Here is a 19,448-nt window from a genome sequence, read left to right on the forward strand (position 1 = left end):
AACCGACTCCACTACCACATAAGGATAGGAATAAGGAATGGGAAAAGCATTCAACATTCATGAAATGCACATTTACCACTCACACATCTCATTATATCATGGCCTCATAATCTCAATAAAATTAGAATTACAGACCATGTAATTGCAAATACATGAATTAATAATAATCAGCACCTAAACTTCAATTAGGCACCTACATAATAAAATAGGTAAATGATTTTTATACTAAAAATCGCATCAATAATTAAATAATCAACTCAAACTTTTTTTTCATCAAAAGAAAGAAAGATTAAATAATGACATTTTTTCTACTAAATCTTTTTGCTAGAAAAGAAAAGTAAAATTTCATAAAAACTTCTCAATAATTAGCATTTTCCAGCGGAAAAATACTCGGGCTTACATCTAAACATTTTTAAGATAAGATAGGTAAGATCCTTAAATCTAACATGTTTTAAAAAAATAGATACTTAAATCTAAATAAATATGACTGTAAAAAATCATCAAACATCGGAAAATTAAAATTTCATAATTTTAAATCTTCGTGAATCAAAATTGCGTAAAATAAAATTGCAATTGAAACATGCAAATTAAATTTACCAAAATAAAACAAAAGCTCAATATAAGAAAAGAACTTCTCTAAATGCTGAGTTTGCAATTTCTCTCTGTTTTGAAAAGAAAGCAACTTATAAGTATTCAAACAGTCATAATTAAGGCAATTTGGGGCCTCAGTTAGAATGAATCCCTCAAGATACAAACTAACAAATCATCAAATATAAAAATTGCCATGTTCCAGCTATCCTGTCGGACGTTATGTCTTTCCATCACAATTTTTGATACTGCATAATTTCCAACAGGATTTCTGGCGCAGGGCTACATCAACTGAACAAACATAATTAGTGATGTTTAATTCAAATTAAAATAAAAAAGAATCATGAATAATTCAAGAAACTTTAAATCATCAATCAAAGCAATCAAATAAAATTATCTTATGCTTTAGTTCTGCCGTTCTGTGGTATGTCTGGCCGAGGAAACAGAGCTAAGATACACCATAGAGCGGTCTTATTAAGCTTAAATCTTCGAACTCAAAGAATCTACTTAATTCAAGGCCAAAAAAATCTGCATTTTTTCTTTAGGTACATCAGTTCAAAGGTAAACAGTAATAATTTTAATATACATGTAATATTAAATTATTTATGTGATTATAATAAATCTTAAAGAAATATTTGTATGATGTAAAAAAATCTCATTGTGTTAATTTTTTTTTTTTATCATATCGAATTTCAATCAAACAAGGATAAAATGTTTGTATTTGCGTAGGCACCTAGGAAAATTTCCGCGAAAATATCCCTGGTCCCGGAAAGACTTAAATCATTGAAAAAACTTGTGAAAACGTATGAAAAACTTAAGTTTGCATTTCAAATGAAAAAAATCTTGCGTCGATTTGAAAGTTTAAACGAAAATGTATCGAAATTGCGTTTTTTGTCTTTCAAAAAAAATCTTAAGAAATGGTTAATTTCTTTTTACAAAAAATAAATACATTGAAGCAGTATTTTAATATATGCGATAAAAATGAAGGTAGAGTTAATTTAAAATATGCATAGTTTATCTTAAATTAATTCTGTGGCATTCAGATAAAATAATAATCAATATTTTAATAATACCATACATCGTGTTCATTATTATAAATGCTTAAACATGAACGAAAAATATATATACCTAGGAAAATAATTGCTAAAAGTATTTTCTCAAGGTTTAAAATTGTCCGAAATCGCTAGGTACGTATATTACTACGAATCTCTGCTCTCGGAATGAAAAAAAAATCTTTACGCGTGGATTAATAGGAATCCCAGCTCCCGGAGTGAACAAAAAAAACTTTTGTACATGAATTGTTAAGAATCTCTGCCTCCGGAATGAAAGAAAATCTTTGATTTGCTTACAAATTTAAACAAATATCTTGATTTTTTGCGATAATCTTTTAAAATAATAACGAGGAATATCTTAAACATTATCATAATAATATTACATGTTGTGTTCTTTACTTTAATGCATTATTTCATATGAGAATCTGAGAAATAACATTTTTTAAGTAGACGTGAACCATAAAAAAATACATTTTTCGAGGTATTTTAATTCTGCAAAATCATTTGGTAGTTATTACACACGAACTTTTGCTTTTCAAAATCATACTTAAAGAAACAAAATCTTTTTAAATCTGATTTAAAGTCTAAACAGTTTTGTAGAATTTTTGTGCTTAGGTATGAACAATAAAATTAGTTGAATAATGAATACTTATTCTTTACAGAACCCATTTGGTTCCCTTCACAAGCCTAATATATAACTTGTGATATATTTTTTTCTTTAAAGATCATTTTCACATAATAGTTCATGTTGTAGATTAGATATGTGTGGTTTGAAAAATTTCAATGACTTTCTGGCGGCAACACCCGCCATATTTCCACCCGCCATTGGCAGGCCTCTTACCCTGCGTCGGGCGGCCATCTTGGCAGCAACCAAGTCGATTCTTGATTCATAACACCACCAGGGCACGTAATAAAAGTGTGGCTGTCATAAAACTTAGAATCATCTACTGGCTTTTGTCCGGCCGGAACCGAAACTCCCGTCGGCTCTTGTCCGGCCGAGACCGAATTTCTTATCGGCTCTTGCCCAGCTGGAACCGAAACTCCCGTCGGCTCTTGTCCAGCTGGAACCAAAACTCTGATCGGCTCTTGTCCAGCCGGAACCGAAACTCCCGTCGGCTCTTGTCCGGCTGGAACCGAATCATTCAGCGGCTCAACACCCGCCGTAACAAAGTTATCAACGACTACAGTATCGTTACCAATATCATCAGGAATAACTGCAGCACAACTAACATCATTATCAGTAATAACCACGGCAACACTCACCGTAGCCAGGTTGTCAACGGCTGCAGCACTAGCAGAACCAAAAGGTTCATCAGCCGCGATACAAGCAGAACCAACAGGTTCAATAATAGCATCACAAGCAGCACCAACAGTCGGCTGCGGCTGAACATCTGAGCAGACAACATACCTACTCTTTGCTAAACCATTAGCACTAACAGCAAAATATCCAGATCCAAACAGGCTGGAGTAAAGCATGGTTTCTCCTACTGAACGTTCAGAGTAGGGAAACATCGATGGGTGCAGGTGCCCTACGAGCAAATCAACCTGCCCATTAACCAAAGTAAAATCTTCAGGTTTCATATCAAACAAAACAGCTGCCTCCACAGGATTCATGGAGCAGATCGCCTCTTTTGGACCAATGAGAGGCACTACCACAGGTTCTAATATGTGATAATTTTTGTGTCGATCAACTAAACATAACTTGACCGTCGGGAGATGTTTAACTTCACCGTCAGCTAGAGAAATTCTTGCTGAACGTCCAGTAAAAGGTAACTGAAGTTTATTAACAAGTGACTGGGTTACCATTGTGGTAGTTAAACCAGTGTCCCACATAGCGTTCACTGGGACCTTCTGGCGATTAATGTCAACGACGTCTAATTGTTGTAACATTAACATTAGGTTCGCCTCAGGGGAAGTATGTACTTCATAGACGGCGGCAGCCATATCAACACTCTCATGCAAAAGGTTGTTATGGGCCTGACCACATTTGTCCACTTTGCAGCCGCCTATTACATCTGCCTTCGGGCAATCCACAGATTTATGCCCTTTTTGCAAACAAATCCAACAGCATCCAGCACTCTCCACAATACTCTTCCTGTCTGACACTGACAGGTCATGAAATTTTGGGCACTTGTAAAGTAAGTGCATGTCATCACAGCCATTAACAAAACATGACTGCTTCATCTTAGATTTACCAGGTTTACCTACGGCGGTAGCGGCTGTCGCAGGGTTACCTTTCTTCTTAGAGGGGGTGTCCATATCAGTCGAACACCTCATTAAAATGGCGCCACGCTGTTCTTCAATAATCTTTAACAGCTTTGGGACGTTTGGGACATCCATCGAGCCCAATGATAAATTGAGCTTATCTTGAAAATCACGTGGCAACTTCTTGGATAACATCTCAAGAAGTATCACGGTCAACCACTGGCTGGTGGTGACCTCATCATCTTCATCATCTTTAGTCAACTGCTCCAGCTGGCTAACTGCACCGCCAAACTCTGCTAAGACTATCACAATCTGGTTGGAGTCCGACGGTTTAGACTTCTTCTCCCATTGGTTGAAAAGGCAGAGCATCTGACGTGTTTTGGACTTAAAACGTGCGTCAAGGTAGGCCCACTGAGATTCATGCGATTGAATCTGAATTAACTGGAGTCTCAGCTCTTTATTTTTACAGACCTTTTCACTGCTTAACAATAACTGTAAATACGACGGGTCTTGTCCTACAGTAAGCTTTTTAAAAGTGTCTTTAAAACTTACATAGGAAGCTTCCAGGCCGTCGAAAGATGGAAGAAGACGTTCGTCGACACGATTCATATATCCTGGCGTGAACATAGAACCGGCGGCGAACTGTGATGTGCCAAACGGTGACACAAATGGCGATGCTGTCGAGGCACCCGCCGTCGTCGTGGGTGGCTTCACAGGTTCAAGCTTAACCTCAGCCAGCCGTTTCATCAAAGCAGACAAAGTGTTTATAATTGCATCAGGTAAGGGAAAATATGGCCCTTTAATAACTTTCACAATCTTCAAACATCGATCATAAAGTTCAGCCTGATGGTTAGGCAAATTATCACCAACAACATCAACAACACTTTGAATGTCACTAAGCTCTTCTATAGCATCAAGAGCATCTTTCAAGGCACTATAGTCTTTTTGTGCAGTAACTATATCAGAATAAATGTCACTAAACTCATCAAGCTCTTGGATTCTCAAACCAAGCTTGCTAAAACCGACCATGATGCTATCGAATGTCTCGAACTTGTCATGGACAAGGATTGACTCCTTAGTGAGATGTCTAACATTAAGTTCTGAAGTATCACTGACCAACTTCATCACTCTATTTAGCTCACTGGTTAGGGCATCAACGGCTGGACGCAGCCGCTTACTCAATTGTTCACCTTTATTCTTTTTAGGACCCATAATTGTCACTAAAGTTAACTGTACTGATTATGACTATAATAATAATGTGTGGTAAGGTATCACAACCAACACATTCACAAAACTCCACAGATTTTTCTTAGCAACATCTGTTTCTGTCTTGTTTTCATTGTTTCGGAACGCAATCCTAGCCGTTCTCGAAATCTTAATCTCAAGCCCTCCGAATGACCAACATGTGAAGTTTACAAATGTGTATTTATTACCATGAAAACAGTGAGTCTAAAACAAAAATATAAAAATTAATTACATAATATTAATGGTTTATTATTTTTGTAAGATCGAGGTTGCGTGATTTCAATTTAATTAAAAATATAAAACTTCTAAAAAACCTTAAATTGGCACGAAACATATTAAATAGCATCAGAAATTGATAATTTTAGATTCAAATGATCAATAAAATTAAGGAAAATATTCGTATGTCAAAAGTTAGCAGTTAAATGGTCTATTTGTTGAAAAATTAATGTTTTAAATTTCTTCGTAAAAATATACCATACTACGCTTATTATTAAGAATTAAAGATAAATTCTTACCACATTATGATGTCAAACTAAGCAGAAGGCTTATTTGAGATATTCCACACATCAGAGCGCATGTATATTCAAGCAATACATTATTTTCAATCACGTAGCTCTTCACGTGGGACTAATCAAAGGAAAAGTGCGCGTTTCTTTTGTCTGTTTACAAGCCACGCGCCGCGCGGAGATAGTTAGGAATGCCGCGTAACACACTCATTCTCTAGGAAATTTGGTGTAAGGAAACAGGGATTTATGGGTTCGAACTTGCCAGGGAATACAAGAAATACATACCGAAACATACTCAAAATGCTTAAAATGTATACAGATACTATTAGGGACATGTACTAGAACATATCAAAGTTTGAAGGTCATATCTCAACCAGGTAGGGAGTACTGGCCCCCGAAAGTCGACTACAGAAGATCCAATTTTCTTTTTGTAAAACGTAGAAGATTTAGGCATAAGAAAAATGCGCTAAAACCTAAGTTTTGAATGTTAGACTTCACTGTACTTTTGATATAAAATATTTTTTGGGTGTTCTATTAATTGCATTAAAAAAACGAAGAAAATAAGCCATTAATCATTAAATTCTGATAACTATAATTGGGGTAAAATTGCTTTCAAAAAAGTTCTCATAAAAAAAAACACACTGTATATCCTATTATATAAAGTTTTCAATGACGACTGAACCGATAAAGTTCTAAATTTTAGTGAAGATTCACATGGTTTTCGTAATTTTTACTTATTTATATATGGTATAAGGCTATTTACCTGAAAATCCAAGTTTCTTCATCTCCAGCTTTTAAACTAACTACAGTCATACATTCTTAAATTAAACAGGTATTTTAAAGAATCAGATTTTTTAAAAAGAAAACTATTATTTTAATTAAAGTCATTACATAATTTGTAAATGATAATATTTATTTATCGCATTATAGATAGCTTTCCATGAAAAGTCATAAGAAGGCCAAGGCTAACAAAACTGGTATTGATTAAATGATTTGACTTTCAATATTCGTGGAAATTTCCTGTAATACGATACTTATCATAATTTTTCAGTATGGCTAAGAACTGGTTCTAATCCAGCGGATATTGATCGGTTTCAAAACCATACTGGAAATGTAATCTTTACCTGATACATAATTTATCCTGTCCGCTTTTTCATCATATAAAGTCTTCTGTCTACAAAAAAAATAATTAACAAGAACAAGCATGTCCATAAAAATATTAAAAGTTAATAAAATCTTGGTGGAATAACAACCAGTAGGTTTTTAATAGAACAAGGATGACAACATCCATAAAAGCGAAGCTCTGAAATGGAAGGACAAACGAACATTAACACTTGTAGATTGTAAGAGCTGAACAATCAGAATATAAATGTATATATAAGGGTTAAAGCAAATTTGTAAGTAAATGTGTTAAAATACTGCTTGATACAGGATAATGTTTATGGACATACTTACATTTTTAATAATAATAATAATAATAATAATAATGTTTATTTGGTGCTGCCAGGTACCCCCTAGCTTAGGAGATAGCACATACAATACTCTAAATTGCTGCTATCTATCGACAATTTAGAGTTTACATTATGATGTTTAGTCTCATACAAAAATAATATAATATATACTAAGTTTAATTATTAACTAAATATAAATTAGTGGAATAAAAGAAAAAATTTTTAGGATATGCACCAGGAGCTACAGGAGTACTATCTTGACCAAAATGGGGATAGTGTATTTGATTCCTGGAGCCCCTTTTTAAGGAGGACAAAAAGAAAAAAAAAGAATATAAAACAAATTAATTGTAAAAAGGGAAAATTGAAACTTTAATTTAGTTAAATTGAGTTGTGAGGATGGTAAAAAAGAGAAAAAAACACAAATAAACATTTATATTATGTAAGAGAAATCAGTAAATAATAAGAAAGATGGAGAAAAAAAATAGATGAAGGAATTTAGAGAAAAGTAAAACAAAATAAATCAAATATAAAAAATAATAAGATGGATCATTGTTGTATATAAGTTTAATACTATATTTTAAGTTTTAAAATATCATTGAAGTTTAATAAGTAGAGATTTTATTTAAAAAGAATTTTATTTAAAAAGTAAGGAGGAAGAAAAAAAAACATAAAAAGGAAAAAAAAGCAATACTTCAAGCTATGTCATTGTATTATTTTTCAAAAAACAGAAAATTTCTTAATTCAAAATAATATCTTTTTATAGAATGCCACTTTGACTTTTGCCCTATATTCAACCCTCCCCTCCCCGCCAAAAAACAACACTTCCCTCCCCGCCAAAAAAAGACAACCCCCCCCCCCTCTTTAAAAAAATCACCAGGTTTTTTATGAAATCAATTTTTAAGTTCTATTTATGCACTCAGAACAGTTTTCTCTATTACAAATAAAATTAAGTTTTTCCAATAAAAAATCTTTAAGTTTCATACAAAATTGTTTTCTTGACATAACTGTGCTAAAAGTATACATAACCTCATCATTATTATTATCATTTTCAGGATTAGGATTAGTATTAGGAATAATGATTTCATTCCATAACTTTGGTAGATCAGAGTAAGGGAATTTTTAAAAAGATTCAAGTCTAACAAATGGAACATTGTACTGTTGATTATTTCTAAGAACTCTTGTTGTTCTTGTGCTATTTCTAATCCATAAGTTATCAAAAGAACATGGAAGCCTATGATTAACGTAATCTAACATAAATTGTAATTTAGAATAGACAATTTGTTGAGTTACAGGAAGAATTTCTAAATTTTTAAATAAGATTGTAGTATGTGCATTATATTTTGAGTTGGTAATTATTCTCAGTGCTTTTTTTTGCTGTTTTACAATTTTATCAAGAGTTGATGCTGCTGCACTTCCCCAAATTGGGGCACAATATGTAAGATGACTATGGACAAGTGAATTGTATAGAGTTTGCAATGCTTTTCCACCAATAATATGTTTTGCAGCATTTATAGCAAATAATGAGCGTGAAATCTTTTTATTTATCATATCAATATGATATTTAAAGTTTAGTTTAGGATCTAGATAAACACCTAGAAATTTAATTGCAGGAGTTTCACTCCTTGAGTTGACATATGAAAGTTTGTGTATCAAATTTGGATCATTTTGGTTATCATTATTGTGATCGAGATTAATGCTAATGCTATCAAAGTCAATTGTTGATTCATCTTTAGTAAATATCATAAATTTAGTTTTTGATGGATGTAGGCTTAACTCATTAGTTCTAAACCAATAAGTTATTTTTCTTAATTCAATATTAAGAATATTAATAATATCATGAAGGTTTTTACCCGAAATTAAAAAACTGGTATCATCAGCAAAAAGTAATGTAAATAGAGTAGTACATTTAGCTAAGTCATTGATATAAATTAAAAATAGTAAGGGTCCTAAAATAGATCCTTGAGGTACACCTTTGTTAATATATTTCATATCAGACTTTTCATTGTTGATGTAAACAAATTGTTGTCTATTTGCTAAGTAATTTTTAAACCAAGTCAATTCTGTACCATTGATTCCAAGCTTAGAAAGTTTGTCCAGCAAGATTCTATGAGAACAGCAATCAAAAGCCTTTTGTAAATCACAAAAGACTCCAACTGTATACTTTTTATCATTACTATTCTTTACAATTTCTTTTATTAGATGAAAAATGGGCTGTATGGTTGACTTTTTTTTCTGAAAGCTATATTGATTTTTGTAAATAAGGTTATTTTCATCAAGATATGCAGTAAGTTTATTTGCAACTATTTTTTCAAGAACTTTTGAGAAGATTGGCAGAAGACTTATTGGTCTATAATTAGACATGTTACTTAATAGATCAGATTCTTTTGTTTTAAGTTTGAAAATTGGCAAAACTTTGGCTATTTTGAGCTCATTTGGAATGTTGCCTGACTGTAAGGATAAATTTATAATGTGAGTGAGAGGAATAGCAATATTTTCAATGATTTTTTTCATAAGTTTATTAGAAACACCTAGCATGTCTTGGCTTGATTTAGACTCTAGGCCATTTACAATTGTTACTATATCTTTAGGCTGAATATGAGTAAATGAAATTATGGAGTCAGATGCAATGGTATAATAAGTGCAGTCTCTATCGGATGGATTTATTTTAGATGTAATATCATCTGCAATGGTTGTAAAAAATTCATTAAATTTGTTAGAAATATCTTTCCCCTCCTTATAGTAAACCCCATCACTAAAAATTTCAGTTATGACTGAACTTTTGTCATTGTGCTTCCTTATTGCTTCCCTTAATATTGACCATGTTTTTCTCAAATCATTCCTATTTTCTTCAAAAGATTTTTGAAAATACAATTTTTTCCCTGTTTTAATTGCTTTGTTATAGCATTTTCTATATTCATTGTATTTAGAAATGTTTTCTTGAGTTGGTTCTCTAAGTTTAATGTCATATAACTCAAATTTTGTCTTTCTAGATTTAAGTAAAGCATTTGTCATAAAAGGTTCAACTTTATGAATATTTTTATTTAGTTTAACTTTTTTAAATGGGAAATGTCTTGAGTATGACTCATTAAAAATACTATAGAATTTATTATATGCATCTTGAGTACTGTAATTATTAGGACTTGATTATAGAGTTGCTTCTCTTATAACATTATACTTTGTTGTCCCAGGAATCAATTTACCAAAATTCAGATCAATCGGATGATTAGATCACATAAAAATTTGTTGTTAAAAAAGTAAAAAAAATCAACATGTTTAAAATGGACGTACGGACATTTTGATAATGATTATAGAGTTGCTACGCTTTCTTAATCGTACCTAACTATTAAAGGAATCACCATGCAAAATTTAAAATCGATAGGACAATTCTAACATGCCTAAATAAACTAAAAAAGCAATCCGTTACGGACGGACGTACGGACGGACTGACCCTAATTATAGAAAAGCTTCGCTTTTAAAAATTATGTTTTACTACACTAAGTCTATTATAGTAGTAGATTTGGTAAACTTTAATAAAAATAATCACAAAAGCTTGTAGGGTGAAGTTATACTTGATGGAATACAAACGGACTTACATACATACCCTAATTATATATGTAGTATCTACGCTTATTAATTGTTTTAGACTATAATAGAGGCATCGCCACTAGGGAAGAGGTGGTCACTTTTAATTTTAGTTTAAAAATAATTTTTGTTATAGGGGTTATTTTTCTTGAAAGAGAGTAGGTTCCCTCCCCTCAAATTGTTATAAACAATCCCTGGACCTATGAAAAGATTGTATCTTCTTTTATAATGGATACTAAAATGATAAAAAGCTGGATCTTTAAATGATTTTAGTGGTGAGCCAGATCGGGGTGAGTTAACTTTCCACCAATGAGAGCACAGCATTTTATGAAATGCCGCGCTGTGATTGGCTGAAATTCGGCTCACCCCGATCTGGCTCACCACTAAAATGATTTAAAGATCCAGCTCAGTAGAGCATGTATTTAGTTTTTATGGGGAGTTAATAGGGTTTAGGAGATCCCCGCAGGGCTAGGGCTAACTATAGACAAACTTGATGTACCTGTCGGACCGTTTTTGTACAGCATTAGCAAACTCTGTTGAACCCTGTAGGCCATTTATTCTTTCTCTTCCCTGAAAAGAATAGATTTATTATTACTTGGATCTTTCACCAGATATTCATATTCTCTACAATAAAATAAATCACACAGAGGGCTAAAATATATAATATAACATAAAAGATTGTTGTTTAAAACGAACACACGAACATTCTAGTAACGATTTTAGTGTTGCTCCGTTTTTTTTTAACTACCAGAGAAATTACCATGCAAAGTTTGAAATCGATAGAACAATTATAATTGTTACGTTAGGACGTTCGTATGGACGTAGAGACCCAAATAATCCTTACATTAAGCTATAAAAATTGGAAAGAATTTTAATGAATATAATAGATTTGAAATCTGCATAAAATTTTAAGGATTTTTTTAATAAAATTCGTTTTTTGTATAATTCTCTATCTATAAGCGCAAATACAAATTAAGTTTAATAATTTTGACAACTATGATAGGTGGATTGAAAACTATCTGCGCCCTGATTGGAGAAGCTTAAGTGACGTACATCATTCAACCGATTAGAGCGCAGGTAGTTTCCAATCCACCTATCCTATTGGTCTAAATTTATTAACTTAAATTGGATTTACGCTTTTAAATAATGAATTATATAAAAAACGAATTTTATAAAAAAAAAACCTTAAAATTTTATGCAAATTTCAAATCTATTATATTCATTAAAATTTTTATAGCTTACCTTACATGCCTAATTTAACGAAAAAAAGAAATCCATTCCGGACATAAGGACCGACCCTAATTATAGAAAAGCTGCCCTAAAAACATTTTTTAAAAACCATAAAATTATCCTTGTTTAAATAGTATACATATTAGCTGGTATTGAAGATATTAAAATCTTGCTGACATGCACTAGTAAGAGAAAAGATTAGCCTCTCAATTTTATTTGGATTTAGAGAAAGTAGATAAAATTAAATTTTGTACATTTATTTAAATATAATTCTTTGAAAATCAAGATATCTTTTAGTTTGATTGAATTTAGATTGATATTAAAGTTTAGGTTCACGTTGTTGTAATTCATTGCACATATTTTCAATTTGAAATTAGAGTAAAACACTAGAGGGAGAAAGAATTAAATTACTGTATCTCCCCATTGCAACCGCCTTGTGCAACCTTTCTATTGGGCCATTGAAAATCAACCAATGTTGTCGCTTATATTAACCGACACACAGCCTAGTAGCAGAAAATAATTTAAAGCAGACGAAAGAGGTCTATGAAAAAGGAAGAGAGGTAGTTGTCTGTATATACATCTATACTATAGTTCTGTTATTTAAACAAGGATATTAATATAAGCAAATTTGAGGCTAAACAATTTAGACATTTTCTAAGATTAACATTGGCATTTTTTACATTTTTGGATTTTATTGTAGACATTCTAAGTTATTTTAAATAACCCTAGGACTCACTTAAATTGAAAAAAATACTGAAAAAGCTCGAAATCGATAGGACAAATGCAAAGTTTCTAAAATAATAATAGAGTAGGTCTTTTTAGGGAAGATTGACTTGACACAATACAATCTGTCCCGATTTTGAATTACTTTTGAGGAACATGATTGCAGTTACGTCATATTTTTCTTTCCCGAAAAAGGGAAGGGGGGAAGAAAATCTCTTCAAAAGAGATGGGGAAAACCCCCTTTTCTCCCATCTCTTTTTTCTTCCCCCTTTCCCTTTTTTTTCTTTCCCCCTTCCCTTTTTCGGGAAAGAAAAATATGACGTAACTGCAATGTTCCGAAAAAGTAATACAAAATCGGGACAGATTGTATTGTGTCGATTGACTTAAGTACTCGCATAGTTTTAGACTCTTTAACTTTTAGATTTAAACCTTTTATGCTATTTTTTTCTGCCAATTCTATAACCCTTTAAAAACATATTTTTAGAGGCGAAACCTTTAGTTATTGCAAAGTGTTAAAATAAAAAGCCGAATATCCGTGTAAAAGTAAAAATCTAGCTCTGCATGGTTACGGTATTTCAGGTATAGAACCCGCTTTGGTTAAGCATTAAAAAAACCTAATTAAAAATAAAGCTACCAAATAAAAAAAAACAAGGATTATTAGCAGGGCTCGGCAGCCGCGCCTCAGCCTCACCGAAGCCTCAAAATTAAACCCGTTTGAATGCTTATGTTTTTGTATTGTTATATTTGGGTCCGATTAAGACTTTGATTTTCCAAAGTTTACAGGCGGCTGACGCACAGCTGCAGCGCCCTAATAATTAAACCTTCAGCAGCCCAGTAATAGTAATTTTGTACCTGATTTATTTGTGGTTTTGGGAAAGTGTATCCAACCATTGTCTTATCCCTTTAGATCCCTGAATTTTATACCTGGTTTATTTGTGGTGCTGAGATAGTGTATCCAACCATTGTCTTATCCCTTTAGATCCCTGGATTTTATACCTGGTTTATTTGTGGTGCTGAGATAGTGTATCCAACCATTGTCTTATCCCTTTAGATCCCTGGATTTTATACCTGGTTTATTTGTGGTGCTGAGATAGTGTATCCAACCATTGTCTTATCCCTTTAGATCTCTGAATTTTATACCTGGTTTATTTGTGGAGCTGAGATAGTGTATCCAACCATTGTCTTATCCCTTTAGATCTCTGAATTTTATACCTGGTTTATTTGTGGAGCTGAGATAGTGTATCCAACCATTGTCTTATCCCTTTAGATCTCTGAATTTTATACCTGGTTTATTTGTGGAGCTGAGATAGTGTATCCAACCATTGTCTTATCCCTTTAGATCTCTGAATTTTATACCTGGTTTATTTGTGGAGCTGAGATAGTGTATCCAACCGCTGACAAAACAATTGAGCACACAATATATATTTTCATTCCTGAAAAAAAATATTTCATTAAAATTTGCTTTTTGCTTGCTTTGGTAGTTTTTTATATTGCCTATGAAAAAATGACTTCATACTGGCCTACCATTGCTTAATTAAAATATGTATTGGCCTGCAATTGGTAATTTAGTTTTTTGGAATTTCATTGGTCATTTATAATGTATGAGGTAACTGTTTTATAGGCACTATAAACAGATTCTTGCTTTGCAAATCGGCTGCAACCAAACGGTATCTGAATTTGACACATGAGCCGCTAAATGGAAGTAAATGGCGGCTGAAGTTAGACATTACGTATTAAGCTGGTTGTATACAGCTATAGCTGCAAAATTTTGTACATTTAGTTAGGATTTTATAAGGCCTTACACCCGGGCTAACAAAACTGGTATTAATGCTATGCTTTTTATTTTGATATTCGTGCAAAATTGTCTGAAATACGTAATATACATTTTTTTTCAGTATGACTGATAGCCGGTTCTAATCCAGTGGATATTATTTGGTTTCGAAGCTATACTGGAATATTTGTTTTATAAGAGCAAAAGGAAAATACGTTCAAAATGATAAAAAAGACCATCACCTCTGATTTACGTAAACCAAAGATTATAAATAAATACTTAAGATAATGAATTATGTGATTATATTTGTAGTAGCGCTGCTACAAAACAATTGCATACAAATAGTTAGACCAGGAACGTCCAAACTTTTATTTTGAGTGATATAAAATAAGGGGTTTTAAAGGATTGAGGGGGGAATCTGAAGTATTTCTTAAAATATAGTTAGTTGATTGATATTTTTCTCCTTTACTGTATGAATTGTAAAAAATTGCTGAAATAGATAAAATCAAACTATTCAGGCTATAGCCAAATATAGAATTTTTCAATTTTATAATTGTTTAAACATATATGACTTTCTTGTTCATTGCTGCGTTGCTTGGAAACAAAATAATTCTTGTTCTTTTTATTCTGAAGGTTTTCAATACAAAAAGGCTGCGAGGTGGGAGATAAAAAAAAACATAAAAAATAGCCAGCGGCATTTTCATTTTGTGATGATAGCCTTTATAAATATTTTGATACCCATAAATGACGCTTTATGGTTTCATTCAGAGCAGGGAGGGAGGGGACATTGTTATATTTAAATTACACTAGTTCCCAAAGTTTCATAAAAACCATTTTTTTATTTGTTGGTTTAATAACCTAATGATTCGTTCAATATGTTTTGTGTCCAAATGTTTCGACCACTAATTGTAATCTACAGAAGAGGTAATTTTGTGTATCATCATTGGGGATGTACATCAATTTATCGGCCTTTGTATTATCCCTTTAGATCTCTTATTTAAAAACAAGGATGGGGTACCTAAATTAATAGTTATTTCTCGCATCGTATTATAAACATCTTTCCGCGGATATAGAAAGTACAATTATAAGATTAAGAACAGTTTTTTTAGCCCCGGGGTGCCGAAGGCACCGGCTAAAAAACTGGTTTCAATCTTATGATTGTACATTTTTATATTCGTTGAAAGCTGGATATAATACGATGCTAGACATGTTTTTTTTCGTATGAATGAGAACCGGTTCCTATCCACCGGATTCGAATGAATACGAGAAATGATTTTCTGTAACTTTTCTCGAGAAAAAATTAGATTGAACTTTTCATGTCAAACAATTTTAAGGAAGTTTATTGGTTTTGGATCTGTTTGACACTAGGGTGAAACTCTCGCCCTAAAAGAAAAAAACCCCAACCCAAAAAAATATAAAAATTATTTGGGGCGGGGGGAGGGGGTTATTATCTACAAAAATATTTATTTCTTTGAAGTTTTAATCTTATTGTTCGAATTCTTTTAAAAATAAATTCTTTTCTAAATTGTTAGGAAATTTTCCATAAAAAAAATCGAAATTACAAGAATTTTATCGTCATAAACGTAAATGTTATGCTAAGGTCAGATGGTTTTTAACCTTTATAGTTGGGATAGGAAATTACCAAGGGATAGGACAAAGGCCGTTAAATAAACTGTACGTATTCCCCTCATTCTAGATAAATATGATTTAGATTTTTAGTATAAAAGTGTTTGGTCTTAGTTTTTTATTAAACAAAATTTAGCAAAAAAAAATATTAAAATCCCAAGGTTTCTTTAAGACAAAGTTTATTAGCCAAAGAATTTATTAACAAATTTGTTGACTTTATGTTAAAAATTTACAGTCCAGTGTCCCCCCCCCCCCCCTCCTCGAAATAAAAATAAAGGTTTAAAAAGTCTGAAAGACTTTATGACATAAATACTCATTAACTGGTTAGAAGCAGATGAAACAATAAAAAAAACAATTATTTTCCTAATTAACGAATAATAGTTATTATTATCGGATAGTATTATAGACAGCTTTCCATGGATATTAAAATGAAAGATATAATAAGTTGAATGTTGCAACAGAATTTCATGTACTCTGATCAAGTGGTGTTCGCAGCTGGCTAAAATAACAATACCCCCCTTATATGCTCCCTTTACCAGAACCTTTGCCTCCTACTTGATAAATGGAGCAATAAATAAAGCAACTCTAATTGACGACAAATTTTTTACTGTAAATATATCTATAATACAAAGTAGAACGATGTTTGTTTGTCTGTTTGTTCGTTTGTCTGTCTGTTTGTTTGTAGCGAAGGAACTCTCTAACCGCTGAACCGATCAGGTTCTCCTCTACAGGGTAGCTTCTCATAGGTCCCGGGAAGGTTTATAACTATTTTCTTGAGGGGTGGGATACCCCCAACCCCCCCAAAAAATGAAAAAATACCCCCCCCCACACAAAAAAAAAATATTTTTGAAACTAAAATCAAAATAGTGGGGTCGACTGATCAACCCTCTTGGGGCAAAGCCCCTAGAGGCTAAGGGCGAAGCAGCTAGCTTATATATATGTCCTATATCCATTGGTCGAACTTATAGAGTAACTCTGCTCATAAAAATGAGTGGCTACTACACCTTATCATAATACTCAGGGAAAGAGGGTTTATTAAATAGTCCCCAATGATTTATAATAACGTTTTCTTATTCGTTGGCCTAACAACTTTTGAGATATTTATTGAATTTAATTTGTTGGTTCATTACGTTCAACATTTCAAACTCTAAATGTAATCTACAGAAAGATAATTTTGTGTATTTTACTATTAAGGAGGTACATTAATTTATTGACCATTGTCTTATCCCTCTAGACCCCTGGTGGCTACGCCTTATCATAATAATGCATAAACTAAATGATTGACGCGCATCCACACTAGGTTGACGTCAAAATAAAAACAATAATGGGAAAAAAAGAGATTTGAGACAATAATATTAGAATAATGAAAAAAAGGGTATTACAACGATTTTATTTGGATCTTTATTTTGGATTTTTTTGTGAAAATTCATTTTATTCTTTTGATTATATAATGGAATTTTTAAAGGGCTTTACAATATGTAATTAAGAGGTTAAACGAATTTAATTCGGAAGAAAATCACGAAACCTATACGTGTTTTTCAGCTGTCGTTGGGGGGCAACACTTCGTAAAATTGACGACCTCTCCATTTGCCCCCCAAATATTATTTTAGATTTATTTTGGTTGTTGGTTTTACCTTATTCCTGAAAAGAAACACTCTTTCGCATATCTACAGGCTGCCAAGCTTAAATAATACTTTTAATTAGGTACTATCACTCTACAATTGTTAGTGTTAATTTGTCAACCCGTCCGATTTTAGAGCTTTGCTTTTATGGATGTTGTCATTCATGTTTTGAAACATATCCTAAAAAAAACTTATTTTGACAAAAAAAAACTTTAAATAATAACAATACACCCATTTAAGAAAATGATTGTAATATTAATATATAGTATTATAAATTTATTTTACTAGCGGCTATGCCCCCTAGAGGCCTATAGGGGCACTTGAGAAGGGAGGGGGGAGTTGAATTCAATAACCCATGTTTTTATTTTTAAACACAGGACCTATGAGAAGCTACTCTGTAAAGGAGAACAATATCAGTTCAGCGGTTAGCGAGATCCTTCGTAACAAACAAAAAAAAGCTTACTACTTATCATATTTCATATCTATATATTCCTAGAATAATTACAGTACTAGCTGCATGCTGAGTTTTGCCCTAGAAATCTATATTTGTCTATCAATCTACAGGGTCGAGAGGGAGGGGACATTGGGCTGATTATTTTACTAGTCCCCAAAGTGTTATAATAACGTTTTCTTATTCGTTAATTAATAACTTTGGGGACTAAAATTGAATTTTGATTGGTTGGTGTGAATTACAATCTACTGAAAGGGTAATTTTGTGTATCATTGGGGATATATATCAAATTATCGGCCATTGTTTTATCCCTTTAGATCCCTGGTCAATCTATTAATCAATTTAACTGTACTATATTTAGACTATATATGATATATGTTCATACATTATCTTACTCAGGCATGCACAGAGTTTTGCTAAAAAGGTGTGCGAAGCTCACAAAATTTTTATCCCACTTGATGATTTTTAACTAACACTTTGGAATACAAATTTTGAATGTTATGAAATAGCAGGCTTGTAAAATCATAAATTTGTATATGTAAATAAGAAAATCTATCTTTTTCAAAAGAGAAGGTTTTCTACAATAAGGGTAAGTCTGTCCGTTCGTCCGTAATGTATATCTCTTATCGTTAATTTAGAATTGTCCTATCAATTTTAAACTTTACATTATGATTCATGTACTGGCATATTAACTCTGTAATAAATACTAGAAAGTCCGTAAGTCCATTAAACAGTTTGTATTTAAGCAACAAATTAATGTACAATTTTGTTTAGATAATAAATTAAAATTCCTCTTAATTAAGTTAGCCTGTTAGCAGTTTTCATCCAATTTACTAAAAAAATTTGTTTCGAAATTATACATTTACATTGTGCTTATTCAATTCTGACACTTCAGAGCTTCGGTATTTATGGATGCTGTAACTCTTGTTTTTTTAAAATCACTGCACTGCAATATAGCTATGCCTCTAAAGGCCTCAAGAGGGTCGCTTCAACCCAACCGTCTTAAGGTTTAAAAGATGAAAAGTAAAAAAACATTATTCAATTTCAGCTGCTACCAATATTAATAATATTAATTAATCTTTAATTGATTTTGAAAGGACAATCATATAAAATTTAAGTACATAAGATATTTTAAAGCAAAGCTTTTCTATAATCAGGGCCAGTATGTCTATCCGTCCGTCCGTAACGATTAGCCCTTTTCGTTAATTTAGACATCTTAGAATTATTGGAATTAATTTTAAACTTTGCATGATAATTACTTTAACATTTAGGTACAGTCTAGGAAGTGTAGAATCTCTATAATCAATTCCTAAAAATAAAAGAATGTTTAAATTCTTATTCTGCTTATTCAGATCGGACACTTAAAAGTGTTAATGTTCGTTTGTCCTAACCCTTC

At 32.2% G+C, this 19,448-nt stretch overlaps 1 protein-coding gene across 1 annotated transcript in view; it reads right to left on the minus strand.

The window, feature by feature from the left end:
• LOC145330017 (corticotropin-releasing factor-binding protein) overlaps positions 1 to 19,448 on the minus strand; it is a 32,218-nt gene that overhangs the window by 9,740 nt on the left and 3,030 nt on the right. The window contains exons 2-5 of the mRNA XM_080174548.1: positions 13,939 to 14,015; positions 11,129 to 11,199; positions 6,721 to 6,770; positions 6,360 to 6,414 (exon numbers count right to left, since the gene is read on the minus strand). Of these exons, the coding sequence (XP_080030674.1) occupies positions 6,360 to 6,414; positions 6,721 to 6,770; positions 11,129 to 11,199; positions 13,939 to 14,013 (251 nt within the window). The 5' untranslated portion in view covers positions 14,014 to 14,015. The remainder of the gene's footprint in view (positions 1 to 6,359; positions 6,415 to 6,720; positions 6,771 to 11,128; positions 11,200 to 13,938; positions 14,016 to 19,448) is intronic.

This window comes from Acartia tonsa, chromosome 10, assembly GCF_053477335.1.
Source record: "Acartia tonsa isolate MP-2025a chromosome 10, ASM5347733v1, whole genome shotgun sequence".
In the NCBI taxonomy this organism is placed as follows: domain Eukaryota; kingdom Metazoa; phylum Arthropoda; class Copepoda; order Calanoida; family Acartiidae; genus Acartia; species Acartia tonsa.